The following is a 16,605-nucleotide window of genomic DNA, read 5'->3' as shown; positions in this document are numbered from 1 at the left end:
GATAATAAAAGGTGGAGCTAGAAACACTGCAATGTGTTGATTGGTCAATAGCAGACGCTGACTCTTGCTCAGGGCTGAGTTGGTTTTGAAGCTTACAGTATGAAACCACTTTTCATACCAGGGCAACTATAGACTGAGAAGAAGATAATTTAATTCACTTGGCTGACTGCAGGAAACTTTTAAGGTGGAATTTTTACTTGTAATGTTACTCAATGTATGAGCTGACATGTAAATACATCAACACACCTTAAATTTCAACATGACAACTTTGACCATTCCATTGTCTCTCTTGGATGACATACACTTTTAGCAATGAGTGGATCCTCAAGGGTTTAAAAATACAGTATATAATAATTTCAACTGGATTATCATATATTCTAATCCTCATTTGAAGAAAACAATAGCGTTGTGGTGCGTCATTCCCGTGGCCTCCTCCTGCAATACTAAACCCCCGCACTTGCCTGAGAAGGACTAAATGCACAAACTCACTATTTTTAAATATCCCATCAAGAGCGACTCTCACTGCAGCCTGTTCTATTTTGTTCTGAAAACGTTGCCGTGCAATTCCGTTCTGGGGACTATAAATGAGGTGCAAACTTCCATCAGTGTCACCGATGATGAGGAAATACAGTGAGTGCTGGACAGAGCGGCAGGTGACAACAACTCCACCCACATTTAAGAGTACTGTTTGTGGTGAAAATGCTAAATGGACCTAGGGTCTAGGTACCATGTCTGAAGAGTTACTTTTGGTTTCAAAGGTACCATACTAAAAGTGTTTGATGGAAACAGGGCTTATGATTCAGAGTTTGGGGTGGGATTGTCTGCACATGGTTCTCAACATGGAAGTGGTTGAGCTGGCAGCTAGCAGCTAACCATACTAACCCCATAAACAGTGGCAACAGTGCCGGCAGAGCTGACAGTGTTAACCAGTAGCGGAACAAGAAGGTGGGCTAAACACTCCCGTTACAATGCTAACCAGATATGAGTGGTAACCATAATATGTGCACAGAAAGAAATAACCTGCTTGAGTGGAAAGTAAAAAAAAGCAACATCAACATTAAAATTTTTGTAAATTAATTTACTGTACATAGATTTTGTTCAGTGGCAGCAGCATGTAATATGTGCCGGTGAAGATCCTCAGTCATCCAGGTCATGGTAATCATAAGTGCTATATCATAGGCGACTGGACTTGCTTGCGTTTCTTGAAGACGTTTGGCCTCTTATCCAAGAAGCTTCATCAGTTTTAACGGACTGGTGTGGGAAATGCAAGCAAGTCCAGTTGCCTATGATATAGCACTTATGATGAGAATGTAGTATGCATACAGAAAAAACAGAGTGGAGTTCAAATGAATTTTAAATGCAATTATAAAGGAGAACATGGGCTCACCTTTCCAAACACTGCTATCCGTGTCCGATCAATATATGGAAATTTCATCATGAATCTGAAAAAAAGGAACACATTCATATCAATGGACATTAACCCATTTGTATCATCTGAAACTCAGCTTCAAAATGGCAGACTGTTATGGATTAGATTGATCGTTACACTACCTAAAATTTCTGGTTGAATTTTACTTCATTATATGACTTGTTTTTGCTATTTTTACTGTATATTTACACCAAAACGTGAGAAGTTGTGTCACAAATCTTTCAACAGTCACATCTGGTAGAATTATAGAGCCTCAGAGACTGTGTGCAAATCATCTCGTTGAAAAAGACTGGTAACCAAGATTGTTGTGGTGGAGCTGGTTTGCTAATTAATGCAAAGTGATGAGCACATGTAGTTTGGTGAGACCAATTTGTTTTCAAATTAAGGTCGCTCTAATCTCTCTGGCAACCCGCTGTGAGCTGCAGCTTAAGGTTAGTAGAATTAAAAGATAAAATCGTGATTAATCACATGAAGAGGAAAATATACTTTATTAACCCCCAAATTGTCATATACACACAGGCCCAAAATACACAGGCATGCACAAACAGGGCCCTCGGCATTAAATGAAGAGATGTCAGAGCAAAGGGGCTGCCTTAGACAGGTGCCCAGAACAGTTGGGGGGTTCAGGCCTTTCTCAAGGACACCTTGGTCTATATGGGGACTTGAGCCATGACTGGCTCAAGTCCCCCCCTATACAACGGGGTATATTTGGGGTGGTGGTAGCTCAGTCCATAGGGACTGGGCTTGGGAACCAGAGGGTTGTGGGCCCTCTGGTTCCCAAGCCCAGTCCCTATGGACTGAGCTACCACCACCCCAAATACACCCCATTGTATAGTGTGTGAGGAATATCCAAACATGTCAGGTTTAACCTATCTATCTACCCCATTGTCCACTGTGTAAAATACTCTCAGTACGTTACAGGAATACTCACTCTCCAAAAGACCATTTTTCATATCACACTCCGCACCCTGTCTTACATTGCTTTCATGGAAGATAACTTTTAACAGTGAACAAAGAATCCAAAAACATTCTTGGTGATTTGAAGTTATCTAGTGGTAGTTTGTATTATTGAATGACTTTGGTGAAGCTGAACTAACCCTTTAAAACACCAGAGTGACAAATAACACAAACAGACTAACTGATTGAGGCAGCAGTAGACCAGCAGCTTCCTTGTTAAGCAAGATAACATTGCTGTTTTTGTCAATTGAGTCTCACTTACAGTTATGCTCCCCATTGGAAAGGGCTGTCTGTCTGGGAGGTACTGAGCATACAACTGGATAAATGAGACTTGGATTATGCTGTTTTGTGAGTTTGTAAAAAGATGTCTCGATTTAGTCTTGCTGTTGTTAAACACAGCTCTCTATGTCTTCAGTTCATCAAGACTTTGCTCCTTTTTTTTGATTCTCAGTTCACCATGGAGGCATGCAAGAAAAATGTTTTTTCCAAGAATTTAATGTAACATGTGGTGAGTAACTGACATACAAATGGTCATTTTGGGTGATGAATTCCTCTAAAACAGTATTTTATGAAAACCAAAATATATTTTATACTTTGTAAATTTTATTTGTGTGATATATTTAATACTTTGAGCAACAATTAAGTGAAATTAACAAGTAATCTGTGAAATAACAGACAATTGGCTGGAAATTAAAAGAAAACCCAGCTGGAGCACGCAGAAACATTTCCTGCTGGAAGACAAGAGACATCAAAGCAGAGAAAACATAATAATAAGGGGAATCTAGTACCACATTGACAAGTGCATTCAATTAAGATGCATAAAAAGAGATTGCAAACAAAAGCAATGCCAGCTTTTTTCTTCTTGTTTACACCTCCAAGGAATGAAAAAAAGCTCTGCAAATTTCAATCAAAACTTTGTTTGGAGATTACAGCTAAGAATAAAGCTGCAGCTGCAACTGGAAAGCCATTAAAAACACTATATTTTCAGTATTGTTTCAGATAACATACTGTTCATCCTGACCAGTGCTATGTTGCACTCCAAAACATCAGGTTCAAAGTTTGCCAGAATGAATGTGACAATTATGAAGCCTCTGTTCAGAGGTTTTGGATGTGTTATAAAGAGGATTTCTTTAGCTTCGTCATTTGCAAGATGGTTTTAAGTTGAATAAAGGTAATTTGATAACGCACTCTACTGCTGCAATCTGGTCCTGAACATCAACAGTTCCCAGCCTCTGGTGAACCTCGTGCAGAATCCTCTGACCCTGGAAGCCGCTGCCTCGGCCGTCCAGGCGAGCCACGATGACGCTGTCTGAGCTGACCAGCACAGAGTCCCAGCTGAGAGAGAAGCGGTCGCTCACAGCCTGACCACCAGGGGCAGTGTCACTGAGCAGAATAAAGGACATGCTAGTAAGGAAAACTGAGAGGATCACAACTAGCAAATTCAAACTGCTGGAGCTGAATCAATAGAATGCTGGTGAATATGAAAAAGCACCAAGAAGGATTAGGTTGCTTTTTCAGAAGATTTGTTTTAATGTGTTGAGCTACTCAAGTAGCCTGCTTTAAAGTTTGTCTGTCTTAACAACATATAGTAACTCATAATAAAGCATATGGCTGTCATTTTTCTGCAACAAATCCCATTAAAATACCTGAACCAGCAATGTGTGATGGCCTGTCTTTCAGTCATTTCTGACTTATACCCTTAAACCCGTACCCTGTCTGTGGCACTCAGCTGTAAGTCCATTGGTTTCTACTGACAATGCTAGCGCTTTGTCACGCCCCTTTATGTGTGATATGGACACCAAAGACACCCTTTACCACCTTTATGAGACACACTGAGCTTTCAGCTAACTCCAGTGTAAACTCATCCGTAGCAATACTTGACACTGAGAGATGCATGGTAAAGAGCAAAGAAGTTCGCATAAAATGGGAGGGAGGAGCGGTGCATGGGTCAAACAAAACAAGACTTTCACCCAGGTCTCAACCTAACCAAGTAGTTTTGTTGCCTAAATCTAACTGCAACCGTTACAGTGCGTTTCAGCTGTACATCACATACAGATGCTAAAGGGTGCCCTGTGCATCACTATGAAATGCAGAGGGGCGTAAAAACGATCATGTCTTCAACAAAATAAGGGCTACAGGAAGCAATGGGTCATACGTGCAATTTCTGTGAGAGATGGACTTTGAAGGTTAATAGTAATGAAACTACTTAAAACTCTAAGTAACATAGAGATTGCCTATTGCTTTAAATATCCCGGGGTCATCGTGAATTGTAATGGTTTATTTAAGATTGCCATGGAGGAGCTGCATGAGCAAGCTTATTGTGCAGAATCAGATAAGCCAGAAGTTATTTGTAAATTAGGTGCTTTTTTGAACAATGTCCTTCCTTTGTTTTAAGTTACATTTGTTGCACCTTAGCCATGCCATGTGCCAGTGTTCTGCTATTACTGTATGTAACATTTGCACTCTTTGAAAGAATGAAAACAGGTTGAAACCACTCATTTTTAAAGGCTCCATAATTTTCTAAAACAGCTGGGCACTGTAGTTTTTGGCAAACATGACACAAAGGCAGTACATAGTTTATTTGTTGGGGACAATTTTCAGGTGCTGATTTATACACATTTAGTCCCAAGTGAGTATTTATGTTAGCAGGACGGTGTGGGATTGAGTCAAATAAACTACATTGTGTGTTCTTGGTAACAAAAGATCATGTAACCCAGTGCAACAGTGGGACTCATTGATGTGTTTTAACATTGTTTGGACAGAAATGGAGCTCTTTGGCACAGAGGAAGAAGATATATCAGGCTTTGACTGTACACTACACAAACATTTTGTCTTCTCTATTGCTCTTTGCGCCAACAAAGGAGATTTTATGTCAGAAACAGAATTCATCAGTATGCATTTGCGGCATATTCTGAGGTGTCATTACAAATGATACTTACATCATCAACAATAGTCCATAGTGACGGGACTCAGAGAAGTCTGGTGGATAGGAGATCTTCAAAGGTAAATCTGTAAAAGTGAAAAAAAAAAATAACGATGGCATCACCTATTTGTCTGCGATTCACAGTGACAATATAGAAACCAATACATTATTCTCACCAAAATGTTCCATCTGAACAGTTCTGAAGTCAGTCAGCTGGATCCTTTTATACTTCAAGGCTGCCTTCAGCAAAGAGTTGTTCTCAAGGATGTAGTAATCTGTAAAGATGAGGGGAACGTGTTTAAAGGATGAAAGAGACTAAAAATTGCTGCCAATAATCAAAGTGCTGCTGCATACAAATGACCCATAATAACACAAGGCTTTGTCTTTGGATCCAGTGATATAATGAGATGAGATGGAAGGTGTAGGTAAGGGGACGAGATCTGAGTCTTGCGGATCATTTCTGACATTGTTTCATTTTGTGGTCAATTTAGATGGTTCAGGAAGCTGAATACATTCCTGGATTTCATCTCTTTGGGGTTTAGCTGTTGCAAATAAAGGAGACGGTTCTAAATTGTAATAAGTGATGAGACTGTAATATGAAATATTAGACCAAAGATGATGGTAAATCACCTTTTTAACAAGTGTTTTTTCTTTTTTTTTCTTTTAGCTTTTGAATCAAAAAGAGGGATTTGTACAAAGGCTGACAAAAATTGCCAAAGCTGGAATTAGTTTGTGAATTGGGAAAGGAAATAAAATAATTTGCTGCTGACCCTTATTCAAACCATAATAATAATGGTCATTTGTACTACTGTTAAGCATGGATGAGCACAAAAAATACAGCCAAAAGGTTCCATTTCTGAAAGGCATTTACTCGCAGCAGCTTGCTCATTCTGGCTCACAAACAGGAGCCCCAGTATTTTCTCCACATGTAATAAACAATGACTCTGGTTTGGCCATTTTTCCATTCAAGCCATCTGAGAAGCAGCTAAATGAAATGGAATTCATCCAGCACTTCTAATGGAAAACCCAAAATCAATAGACGCCTCATTATGAAACCGCCAGGGGCCTTGAGTTCCCAGCTGTGGATGGAGGGCCTATCCAAATAACCCTGGGCAAATTGCTTGCTTTTCAGCAGCACAGCTGTTAAAAAAATCTACTGATAGACATACAGACATGGATAACAAGAAGAAGCATGTTTGCACCGTGAGTGTTTGTGTGTGCTTGTGGTTAATGCAACCATGTGTGTATAGCATGTGCGTTTGAATTCATGGCTGTGGGAAAGAAAGAAAGAAAAAGGAAGAAATCCAGATTGGGAAGCCCCCCTGTTGACCAGAATCAACCCAAAACGAAGTGAAGCTCATATGGTCTATTAACGCTGTTGGCTCAGATAGAAGGCCACTTCCAAAAAGAAAAACTCATCAACCCCCAGTCAAGTTCTGCACTGACTACTTTTTAATAGACTCAGACCATGGCTTCAGAAACCCCATCAAGGCAATCACAAACTGGAGCTGTTTATACTCTAAACAAATCACAAAAGAAGAGGTTTCATGGACATGGACGAGGCAAGATTTAGTTTTGGTTTATTTTAATTGGTAATTTGTAAAATTGATAATTTAGTAATTTCAAAAATGTATCCAACAACCTGAACAATATGTTGAATCCTGAGTTGTAAAAAACAGTATCTAGTCTCATACAACCAGACATGTCTTACCCTGTGCCAGCGCTGGAGAAAGAGCAAGCTGAACCCATCATAATTTGGCTTTAAGCGAAACAAGGGTTACCGCTCTGCGTTTGTATGCCTCCACAAACCATTCAAGTTGCAGTTACAGTTTACATCCATGTCTGTGAAAACACGGATGCTTCACACACATCTCCCAGCCCTCAGCAGCACAGATGATCTATACAATCAGTACAGTTTCAACATGGTTACCCATGGATTAGTGTCACCAATTCAGTATCTGACCAAATGAGTATCTGACCCTTCTGTTCCTGAGATAGGATGTTGAGTAACGGCTAGAAAGGAAACATTATGATGTCACAGTGAAGCTGACCTTTGATCTTTTGGATATAAAATGACATCACTTCACCATACAAGCTATTAGACATTTGGTGAAATGTCATAATTAGGGTCCGGGCAGCCTAAGCTATTGTTATCCTGCATGTTCTTCTTCTTCTTCTTCTTCCGAGGAAATCCTACTTCCCATGTGCGAAAAATCACCAAACTTTGCACAAAGGTCCAGTCCCATGCCAGATTGCCTCAGCTGCAAAAACAGGCCAATAGTCCTGATGGTGGCGCTACAGCAAGCCTCTAAAGTTCAAAATTTTGAAAATTCACAACAAATCAACCATATGTGCTACAGATTTGCAACTTTCACCAAAATGTAGTTCCAATACTGAAGAAACTTTTGTACATTTAAACCTATTGCAAATTATGAAGTCCATCGCTCTTTTTTTCAAAAACTGTAAAACTTATTAAACCTATCTCCTCCCACAATTTTTGCTCAATTGACACCAAACTTGCTACAGAGCATCTTCAGACTGTCCTACACAAATGATCCACACAGATTTTTGATTTATCGAAAATTGAGCCTACAGTGCATCAAAATGTTTGACTGTAAACGGTATTATAAACATATACTTGCAAATTCTTGCTAAATACATTTTCAATGTTCATTAAAAAAAATGAGAAAATTTTGGAGTCATGGTAGATGATGCTTGGAAAATATCAGAATTTTATCTCAAAAACTGAATTTTTTACAACATTATGAATTTTGCTCTGATGCGAACAATTGGAGTCCATGCAAAAATGGCATTTTTAAACATCAGTTTTTCACTTATGGAGCCAATAAATCATTGTTAAAAACAAATTACCAACATCTCCATACTGTCTAGATGCAATTTGTGTATTTTCGGATTTTTGTCTTAATAACTGAATTTTTGACAGCCGTTTGAAATGTGCCTTTACACACTAACAGCTGCTGTCTTGCACACAGGTGACTGGCTTAGTCAATTTGTGAAGCTGGATGGATGGTTCTTGGTGTTGAAGATTGTGAGTTCAAGCCTCAGCTCGTGCAACATTTCCATAAGAGAAATCTACCCAAACTTTTCATAAAGGTCCAGTCCCATGCCAGATGTCCTCAACTGGAAACACAGGACAATAGTCCTGATGGTGGCGCTACAGCAAGCCTCTAAATTTCTAAACTTTGAAAATTCATAACAAATCAACCATATGTGCTACAGCTTTGGAACTTTCACTTTGAAATTTGCTTTTCCATGGCATGGATGGCTACTGTCTGGCACCCTGATGCTTGGCCTAGTCAATTTGTGAAGCCACACATGAACTGTCACTTGCCAATTAGCTCACTGAGATAGAAGACAGACCTCAGTCTCAGAAGTTGTGAGTTCAAGCCTCAGCTAAGGCAGAACAGACATTCTAATGTGAAAGTCCTATGTTCAGGCATCATGCTATGTGGATTAGAGACTACCAAGGTTAAAATAATTATGATCCAAGCAGTTTTGCGGGGAGACAAATACTCTTTATCAACACTTTTCCCTGTTATCCCTTGTCTCTTTTCCCAGTTTATTTGGCTTAGCTATCAGTCAATATGCAGAGTCTATCCAACAGCTGCTTTTACATTTTAAAAAATGTTTTCATCTTTGTCACCATGGATAATGTTTAGCTTTAAGCTAGATCAGGCCAGTTTGTTCATAATTGCTAGCAGTTAATGTTATTCTTAGTTTCTTGTTCTTGAGTTTTTTCTTTCCTTTGTATATTATGAGTCTGATCACTTCAGCCACTCATCCACAATTTGAAGGGCGTGCCATAATTATATGATGTAACTTCTATGTTGCGATATGCTTTGTTTTAGTGTGTGTGTTGCTCAGAATTGCCTAATTTTGCCTAAAATTGCCCGGCCCCGACCATTGCTGCACAGCAGCTATAATTAGTGTATGAATTCTTGAGTTATGGCCAAAAACATGTTTTGTGAGGTCTCAGTGACCTTTTATATTTGACTTTTTATCGTGTAATTATAATCAGGTTATTCTTGAGTCCAAGTGGGCATTCGTGCAAAATTTGAGGAAACTCCCTCGAAGCCGTCTTGGTATATTGCATTCACGAGAGTTAGACAGATGCAAAGTCACAGTGACTTTGACCTTTGACCACCAAATTTTAATAAGTCCAAGTGGATGTTCGTGCCAATTCTGAAGAAATTCTTTCTGTTTCTCAGAAGGCACTTTCCCAAACAGAAGCACATGGCCAATTAATATGCAGAATGACATCATCAGATCTTCCTATGGCAAATGTATGACTTGCTCTACTCTGACTGGCTAATGCTCATTGTCTTTGCTGGTTAAATTTGGTGGGGTTTAGGCATGAGGAGTGAGGTTGGTAAAGGTTAGGGTAAGAATATCAGGGTAAGCTAACCAGAAGCACAACAGGGCAGGTTGGGTCATTCTTTTGCCATAGTAGAAAGGTCAGATGATGTAATTCTGCATAATAATAAGCCGTGTGCTTCTTATTTGAGATAGTGTGTAGTGTGTAGCATATTTTTAGAGAAATGACCCTTTGGAGCAATGGGCGTTTGTTTTCAAGATAACAGGCTTCAGAATTATTATGGGTCTTTGGAACAATGGCTTGGCAACTGCCTATGCGAGACCAGTTTTATGTAGCGATGGTCTAAGACAGGTGATGAGCAGCCAGTGTAAGGCTTTATATCCACAGTATCCAAAAGTATCTCCTCTTCAGAAGTTGCTTTAGTTGCTTGGCCTACTGCACTAATAGGCAGCAGCTGTATGCATAATGGCCATTTCAGGTGTCTTCTTTCTGTATTTATCTCCCGCCAGACTCAGAGTGAATGATTCATGTAAAAATCAAGTTCATCTGCGCAACTTGCCTAAATATAGATTGTTAAACCTCATTTCCTCAAATCTCTACAGCCATGGCGAGTGCAAAGTTAGCATAGCCCATAGAGCCACAGATTTCATCACATACCTGTCATTTTCACAAGAATAAATGGAGTCCTTACTTGAATTATTGAGGCTGTGTAAGATCACAGTGGGGGCTCCAGGACCTGAAAGAAAAAATAAAAGCTTGTGAGTGTAATTTAAAACATTTTCATGTTACACTATAATCCTCACTGAAGGACTGTGTGCTTTGCAGATAGTGAAGGACAATTTTTAAAATGACCAAGTAGAAACTGTGGCGTTCTTCAAACATTGTAAATGGTATGTTTCTGTGTGACAAGGTTGCTCCTCTAAAGCAGCTACACAAAAGTCAAATGCAGGCAGTCGTCTTGTTGTATCAATTAGGGGTTAAAGGTCATTGCCTCCCTAATAGCCTCAGACTGTCAAATTAAGCCAGTTATTTTCAACATCCTATTGTAAAATACTTAGTCAGAGGTTAATAGGATGGCAGGTTTGCTCAATAGTTCAGCTGCAGCTGAATTGTTCCCTTGACAACTGCAAAACACACACCACACCAACCACATTCCTCCTGCTCCACTTTCTTTGTATTGAAACACATACTGTAACTCTCACTTTATCTCCTCTCTTGGACTTACTGTTGGTGGGCTGCCTTCGCTTTGACCTTTGCATTTCTTACAACATTCAATAGTGTCACACAGAGAAATGGTTTCATTACGTGCATGTACCTGCTTTCAACACTAAACCAATCAGAAGCATTTTATGAGTGGAATTAAAAGGCTGGATTTCCTCCTGATGAAAACAGGTGTCAGCGCGCACTTGTTGGGGTCATGTGAACTTGGCCCTCCAAAGACAACAAGCTTTCTCCATTATTTTTATTGCTTTTGGGAAAGGGAACTGTGTTATTGTCCAATAAATCACTGCGCCAAGGCCCAAATGCTTCTGAGCATGAAGCACTCTCATCTGCTGAAAATAAATTGAAACCTCAAACAATATAAAGAGTTACCCTCTATTAAATAAGATACTCGCTGCCCAATAATGCTACCTAAAAGTAATTATACAGAATAGAGTGGCTAATTGTTTAATTTTATGCCTCTCATTTGGAACTGATGAGAGATGAATTTAAAACTGAATAGTTGGAGGGTGACAGATTACAATAGGCGAACCCTGCCAGATGATCTCAGCTTGGCTAAAAATGGAAGAATAAATTAGGAACATTAAACACTGTTTCCCCAATTTCAAATAATTTTTCAATATGTCACCCGCCACCATCTGCAGTGTTGTCTCTAACTCTACAATCAATTTTAACTCAAAGGTAAAAGCTCATGTTATTCAAGGTTAGTGCCCTCCAGTGTGTTTGGATGACCACATCTGTATATTATCTTTTTGATTAAGCTTATTCATGCCATACAATGAAAGTTTAACTTCTGTATCACTCTGCTGTCAGTCAGCGTTAATCTACAATGCAGAGATATTGCAGTCATATTAATATGATTCAAAACAAGTTAAGATGATTACTCAAAGCCTTAAAGTCTTAAAACAAGAGTAGAGATAATTACAGACAGATTTAAAAGATGATGCAGTTGGCAGTGTGCTGTCTGCAGACAGGTCATTTCAAGGATAGTTTGGATGAGAAATTATCTTTCTAGATGACTCATTCTGCACTCTGACACATATTTATCCAATTGTTCATTATGTTATGTGGGAAGTCCTCTTCAGTTGTATACTGAACAAAAAAAATTAGATACAACACCTTTGTTTTGCTCCCATATTTTTAAGTTAAAGGTCTAAGACTTTTTTATACACATAATAGATATATTTCTCCTAAATTTTGGTCACACATTTGTTAAAATCTGTGTTAGTGAGCACTGCTCCTTTTCCAAGACAATCCATCCTCCTGACAGGTGTGGCTTATCAAGATGCTGATTAAACTGCATCATTATTCCACAGGTGTGCCTTGAGATGGTCACAATAAAAAGCCAATCTAAAATGTGCAGTTTGATCTTTGACATATTTAGGATTTTACATGATAGAGTTGTTTAGGGTGTTTAATGTGGCCTGTGTGAAGTTGCTGGATAATGGTAGGCACTGGAACATGCTGTTGTACACGCTGATCCACAGCATCCCAAACATGCTCAAGAACTGGGATGTTTTCAGCTTCCAGGAATTGTGTACAGATCCTTACAATATGGGGCCGTGCATTATCATGCTGCAACATGTGGGCATGGTGGTTGATGAATGGCATGACAATGGTTCTAAGGATTTCATCACAGTATCTGTGCATTCAAACTGCCATCAATAAAGTGTGTTGGAGCCATATTTGATTAGTGTTAAATGTACTATCCTGCGTCGCCATTAGGTGGCTTATGTTAGTAGCTGAGGCAGGCCATGGTGTATTTAACTTCATGCCAGAAAACACAGGTGTTGCTGATTGAGGGAAGCAAACAGTTTTTGACTGTGCTCACATTACGATTACTATGGCTGTATTTAAATACGTCACTTTGTGAAAGCTGAAGATGCTCTATTTTTACCAAGAAATTTAAGAACAGACACTGGGAGAGCTTTTAATGATATTTGATGGCGTACCTTTACAGTGGAGGATAATGTGTTGGTTTGTGGGGCTGATGTCAGCATCGAAGTATAGACAGTGAGCTTTATTTAGCTCGCATGTCAAGCACCGTCGTGGGAACAGTCCCACAGTTTTAACACTGAGGAGAGGAGATAATAAAATTAGGAAGATAAGACAAGAAGCACAAAACATTTTGAGTAAAAGCTTGAGGGTAATGCTGGCATTAATTTATCTTTATATCAAGGTCAGAAAAATCCCCTATTGTTGATCAAAACCAACAATAAAACATCCAACTAACTGTTTACCTGTATAGTCACAACCTGATGTAGGCTACATCTCTACGGCAAAGAACGTAAGGATCAAAATGTTCTAGAAAATATTGAAATGTATAAAATACTAAAGAAAAAACAGTACTTTATTATAGATAACCGTAGCAAAACAGCAGTGTAGAGGTGCAATGACTGGTGGATTAATCAACTAGTCAATTGACAGAAAATGACTGACAGTCAATGAGGTATTCATACTAGAACTCTACGGCATAACAGATATGTCAGGCTTTGGATACACACAATAATTGTTGGCAGGATAAATTCATAGGTAATTAAATATAAAATAATACCAGCATTATCCTTTAAAGTCTGTAAATTCACTATCAATAAAATTGTTTTCAAAAAAGACACAGAGCAGACAGGGTGAATACTCTGACAATAACATCAGGTTAATGTGTGGGAGTCTTGCAAAGATCTTATTATGACAAATGTCAAAAAAAGCAATTTTAATTAAAAACCTTTATGCGCAGTTGAAGCACTGTAAGTGTAATCACTGTCAACAGCAAGTGCTGTATAATAAGCAGGTGCAAAACACACCTGAAGAGCTGCCGTCTTCGTGGTGAACCCTCTGTGCTGAGAAAATAACTGTCAAGAGAAAACAAAAATTATCATAGCAGAAAGACGTGACAGATTAAACATTGAACCTCATTATCTCCACGTTTAAGCATCAAATGGTGACATTTATGTTTGAGCTGTACATTGTCCCTTTTAAATAAATAACAGAAAAAAAAAGCTCAATATATACATCTAGATAGCAAACAGCACATGGTTTTGTGTACAGTATGAATGTGGTATCCATGGTGAATTGAGGAGAAAAGGAGACAATTTAGCGTTCCCTGTCTCAAACGTGATTCATCAGTGGACAGACCAGGCGCTTTTCTATGATATGTATGTTTTTAAATAATTAGACTTACAGATTGTCAGTGTTCTCATCATACGCGATGATCTTGGTCACCTCCCAGTTCCCTGATGTTAGATGTCTGACTTCATTTTGATCTGCTCTGAACTGAGAGAAACAAAAGAAGATGAGTAAAAGTCAACTGTTTGAACTTGGTAGACTCCATCTAATAATTTAGCTTCTGTTTGTCTCACTGTATTCTGCCCATACCAGATAAACAGCAGCATAAGTCACTGGTTCAAAGCCTAAATGTTTAAAGGAGCTGTATGCCACATTCAGAGCATATCTATGAGTCTGGGGTGGGAATGCCTGTTGACGGCTCTCAGCGTGGGGTGGCTGTTAGGCTTCTAGTGGCTAACAATGCGAATAGTGCTAACAACAGCAACACTCAGTACCTATACATGACATTAAAGAAAATCTATTTATTGCCTTAGTCTGACTGAAACCAGACTTTTAAAATACATGCAAACCTGTTAGCGCGACTGAAATCGTACTAAAGCAAATTTCTTAAAGTTGCACTAACACACCAAGATAATGTGACTGGAAGTCGAATTACTCCTGCATGTATACAGTCAATTGAACCCAAACTGGCCGAGGCACTCGGAGCATGCTCTACAGTTTCTGCCCTGGGCTTTGACCCGAAGGTTGAATAGTGTTAAATGCGCAACAGAAGAAGAAGTCGGGAACAAGATGGTAAAATCTACATCCCGAGCCATGCATTTTTGGACGGACAAAATGTACAGAGCTGTAAAGTTGTCACCAGTTTGCTGCTAGCTATGCCTTGTTAACTTGTTTGTCGATTGTATGGTATGTGACGTAATAGGTCAACCTATTAACATGCAGAGGAGGGCGGGCATTACACTTCTGGGATGACACCATTCCGCCATTCTGTGGCTCAGGGGAGTGTTATCAACTGTAACCATCGAAAAAGCACAAGCAGAGCAGCAGTGGGATGCTAGTCAGTGGGATACACACACAGGGACCCACGTGCATGTTAGTGCTCGTGCAGCTACCACAACAAAGAATAGAGAGGCTCCAATTACTATATACCCAGAGTTAGTCTCGTTCACCAGACCTTTCTCAAGAAAAGAAAGGTCCAGCTGGGCCGACTCTCACTTTAAGATTGGTGAAAAAAACGCCCCGGCTGCTTGTATTTCTTTCAACCAATCACAATCGTTCTGGGCGGTGCCACAGCAACGGTGTGCTTGCAAAAATATTGCCGGGGGGAAACAGGTTTTGGTGTAACACGCCCACAAAAATATCGCCTACAGGACGTGAACCATGGCAGAAAAATGGCTACATCCCCGCAAGATCAAACACCACAAAAGTTAGTAAAGGACGTGTTGAAAACGGTTGAAAACTGCTACATAACCGGAGGTGGTAGGGCGGGACTTCAGCGGGTGGCTCGTTCCACCCAATGAGAGGCTGATCTATGCAGCGAACTTCCGCCCATTCAGACTAACCCGGAGTTAGCGTGACTTCATTGTCTGCTCAGGACGCCATTTCCCCACTATATCTTTACACAGCAAATAATGGATTGCTTCTATATTAATATTCTGAATGTTACATACGGAACCTTTAAAAATGGCCCATTTGTATGCTTTCCTGACAAGAACTTGTCCTCCTTGTCTGTCACAGGCAGAAGTGGAAGTAGCATTACTGTGTTATGATAGTGCAAAACTGCTTACGGTGAGTAAGCCACTGCTCAGACTGAAAGACAAGTGAGTTGTTGATAGGATGTGACTGCATACAGTCACAGTGTAGCTGATGGAAAAGATGTTAGTGATTTTAAAGACATGATGTTAGCACTGGTGATGCTAATTGAGGTAAAGCAAATGATGTACGCTTATCCAGAGGCTTTATGACTCATATATAGCAAGAGTTGGAAGAAGTCTGGACTCCTACACCGTACACACACATACAGAGACACACACACATACAGAGACAGACAGACAGACACACACACACACACACACACGCAAGATTGTCACTATGGTGCCAGACAGCACCTTGGCTGTTTGTGGCAAATTGACATAGACTGGACAAACACTCCGGGCAAAGTATACTTTACGTTCAGTCTGAGCACACCTTTAGGGAGGAGGCTGGGGGAATGGTTGGGCATGCAAAACTGTCCTCAAGAGATGTTTCATTATTCTTCAAGAATAACTAAGAATAACTGATTTAATCATTTTATTTATTTAAAATATTAGTTCTGGCCGATGTTTTTTGTAACCTTTATTTGTCATGTGCTGCTTCACACCACGTCTTGCTCACCTTTTTTTTTTTTTTTACCTTGACCATGATCTTACCTTTAACCTAACAGAGTAGGGGCCATGCAGTTACCAAAACAAAACCATAACCTTTACCCAAACCTCAAGCCTTGTGGTAGCAGATCAGAAAACACTCGTATGGGTGATTTTTGGACATTCACAAACACAGTTTTACTATGAAAATTTGAAGACTTGTTGGTACATTAGTATTTCCCTCATAGATTGTAGAAAATTTTATCAGGTCTGAAAAATTCATCATAAGCCACACAGATTCACCCACTGATTTATTCCTCCAAAACTAATACTG

At 39.5% G+C, this 16,605-nt stretch overlaps 1 protein-coding gene across 2 annotated transcripts in view; it reads right to left on the bottom strand.

Annotated features, from left to right (window-relative positions):
* The window catches only part of dpp10 (dipeptidyl peptidase like 10), a 336,082-nt gene that overhangs the window by 7,149 nt on the left and 312,328 nt on the right, over window positions 1-16,605 (bottom strand). For both annotated transcript variants that reach the window (XM_033617236.2, XM_033617237.2), the window contains exons 14-21: window positions 14,045-14,136; window positions 13,668-13,715; window positions 12,819-12,940; window positions 10,337-10,381; window positions 5,486-5,584; window positions 5,326-5,395; window positions 3,575-3,769; window positions 1,388-1,442 (exon numbers count right to left, since the gene is read on the bottom strand). In XM_033617236.2, the coding sequence (XP_033473127.2) occupies window positions 1,388-1,442; window positions 3,575-3,769; window positions 5,326-5,395; window positions 5,486-5,584; window positions 10,337-10,381; window positions 12,819-12,940; window positions 13,668-13,715; window positions 14,045-14,136 (726 nt within the window). The remainder of the gene's footprint in view (window positions 1-1,387; window positions 1,443-3,574; window positions 3,770-5,325; window positions 5,396-5,485; window positions 5,585-10,336; window positions 10,382-12,818; window positions 12,941-13,667; window positions 13,716-14,044; window positions 14,137-16,605) is intronic.

Source organism: Epinephelus lanceolatus, chromosome 14 (genome assembly GCF_041903045.1).
Source record: "Epinephelus lanceolatus isolate andai-2023 chromosome 14, ASM4190304v1, whole genome shotgun sequence".
NCBI classification, from domain to species: domain Eukaryota; kingdom Metazoa; phylum Chordata; class Actinopteri; order Perciformes; family Serranidae; genus Epinephelus; species Epinephelus lanceolatus.
Note: the sequence above shows the minus strand (reverse complement) of the source record. Positions and strands in the feature narration are given on the sequence as shown.